This window comes from Scardinius erythrophthalmus (genome assembly GCF_964197995.2).
Source record: "Scardinius erythrophthalmus genome assembly, chromosome: 8".
Classification (NCBI taxonomy): Eukaryota; Metazoa; Chordata; class Actinopteri; order Cypriniformes; family Leuciscidae; genus Scardinius; species Scardinius erythrophthalmus.
The window spans coordinates 1,467,803-1,469,703 of NC_138228.1; the positions used below are offsets into that span (position 1 = coordinate 1,467,803).

Genomic DNA, 1,901 nt, shown 5'->3' on the forward strand with positions numbered 1-1,901 from the left:
CGAACGGCATGTTTTGATGAAACGTCGGGGGAACTGAGTCGACGTAGACTGAAACGAGACTTCGAAGCGTGAGGAAGAGATGAGGAGGAAAGGTCTTCTGAAGGCGTCGGGCTGCTGGGATAGTCAAGGACATCGCCCTCAAGCTCCTCATACTGCTGTTTGATTGGCTGAGTGCTGATGGAAGGGGCGGGGCTAAGAGTCAGGGTCACATGATCCGCAGGTAGAGGAGGTAAGGATAGCTCCGCCTCCTTGTCATTCGTGGGATTGGATTTCCGATGCCGACAGCAGATTATGCAGCCAATCACCAGACAGAAACAGAGGACGGCTAAACCAACAGCCAATAAGATCTGGAGATGCACTAGTGAAATAAACAAACACACATAATCAATGTAAAGCTGAAAGCCTCAGTTGAAAAGAAATAGCAAGTAATAAATTTGAAGTAGAAAGACTATTGATTATTGGGGCATTTTTCCCTGTTATCTGTAGAGTCAAAATTGAATTCACTCTTTTTCTTGTAAAACAAACTCCATTAATCTTTGAAAAATAATCTTTACAGTGAGGGCTAGATGGTGTGATGGAAAAACGTGATTATATATATATATATATATATATATATATATATATATATATATATACTGCAGCGTGATTTTACAATAATTCAAATGACTCACATCATGATTTAAGACTTTTGGTCGTGCCAAAGCAGTACAGAAATTATTTTTTGATATTTGGACTGGAAACAAGACAAAAATACTAAGTAAGAGAGGCATTTTTTAAATATTCTGCTGTAATGCGCTAAAGGAACACCGCATAAAATGCTTTTCTTTACTTAGTATTTTTGTCTTGTTTCCAGTCCAAATATCTAAACATTCTTAAATCAAGAAGCATTTACTTGGTGAGTAAAATTACATAAGAAATTATTTCTAGTTTTCTGATTAAACATTTTTTTAATTAAGTGAGTTTCTGTTTAAAAAAAGCTAAATTATCTGCCAATGGGGTAAGAAAAATAATGTTAATTCAAATGGAAAAAAAGAAAAATAATGTTAATTCAAATGGAAAACAAGAAAAATAATGTTAATTCAAATGGAAAACAAGAAAAAAAAATCTTAATTCAAATGGAAAACAAGAAAAAAAAATGTTAATTCATTATTATTATCAGAAAACAAGATAAGAAATTCTGTAATTTTATTTAAGAATTTTTTTATATTTGGACTGGAAACAAGACAAAAATACTAAGTAAGAGAGGCATTTTTTAAAGTGCAAGAAGTGATAATATTCCTCAGTGTGAAAACTATGAGGCAAACACACAGACTCATAATAAGTGAGGTTTGTTCACTGCATTTCCTTTCCTTCAGAATGCACCTCATCATCGCTGATCGCATTAAAGGCGCAGAGGAAATGATCCTGAGTTCACAGCATCATCATCATGACCAGAACCAGAGCTGATGTCAGACCTCAGACACAGATCATGATGATGCTTATGATGACTCAATTAATCTAATCCATAACAGTCAAATATGAAATCACATGCCAGTTGTGTCTCCTGTACACATCTGTATTCTAGTATATTTATTAAGAACTCTTATCATGTGCATATCTGTGAAAATACAACCAAGTCAATCATTAAGTGAAATTGATTTTAAACATCTTATACATTTAAATAATTACGTATGGTGCTGCGGTTGCCTTTATAGAGCCTATAGTATAAAAACTCATGCATGACATTTCTTCCACTATGAACTGAAGAATAACATATGCACAATAATCATTCAACAGATGAAACACAAAATGAACATCATGCTGATATTGTTCTTACCTTCAAGTTCCACATGCATGTTTTCAGAGACTGCTGACTCCTCAAATCTGACTTGTCTGGTCTGCAGTCATGCTCTCTATTGAGT

The 1,901-nt window shown here is 34.4% G+C and overlaps 1 protein-coding gene across 1 annotated transcript in view; it reads right to left on the bottom strand.

Moving 5' to 3' along the window:
- The window catches only part of LOC308695018 (uncharacterized protein), an 11,591-nt gene extending 9,690 nt beyond the window's left edge, over positions 1 to 1,901 (bottom strand). Inside the window, exons 1-2 of the mRNA XM_081372919.1 lie at positions 1,817 to 1,901; positions 1 to 358 (exon numbers count right to left, since the gene is read on the bottom strand). The exon at positions 1 to 358 is cut by the window's left edge and continues 517 nt beyond it. Of these exons, the coding sequence (XP_081229045.1) occupies positions 1 to 358; positions 1,817 to 1,835 (377 nt within the window). The 5' untranslated portion in view covers positions 1,836 to 1,901. The remainder of the gene's footprint in view (positions 359 to 1,816) is intronic.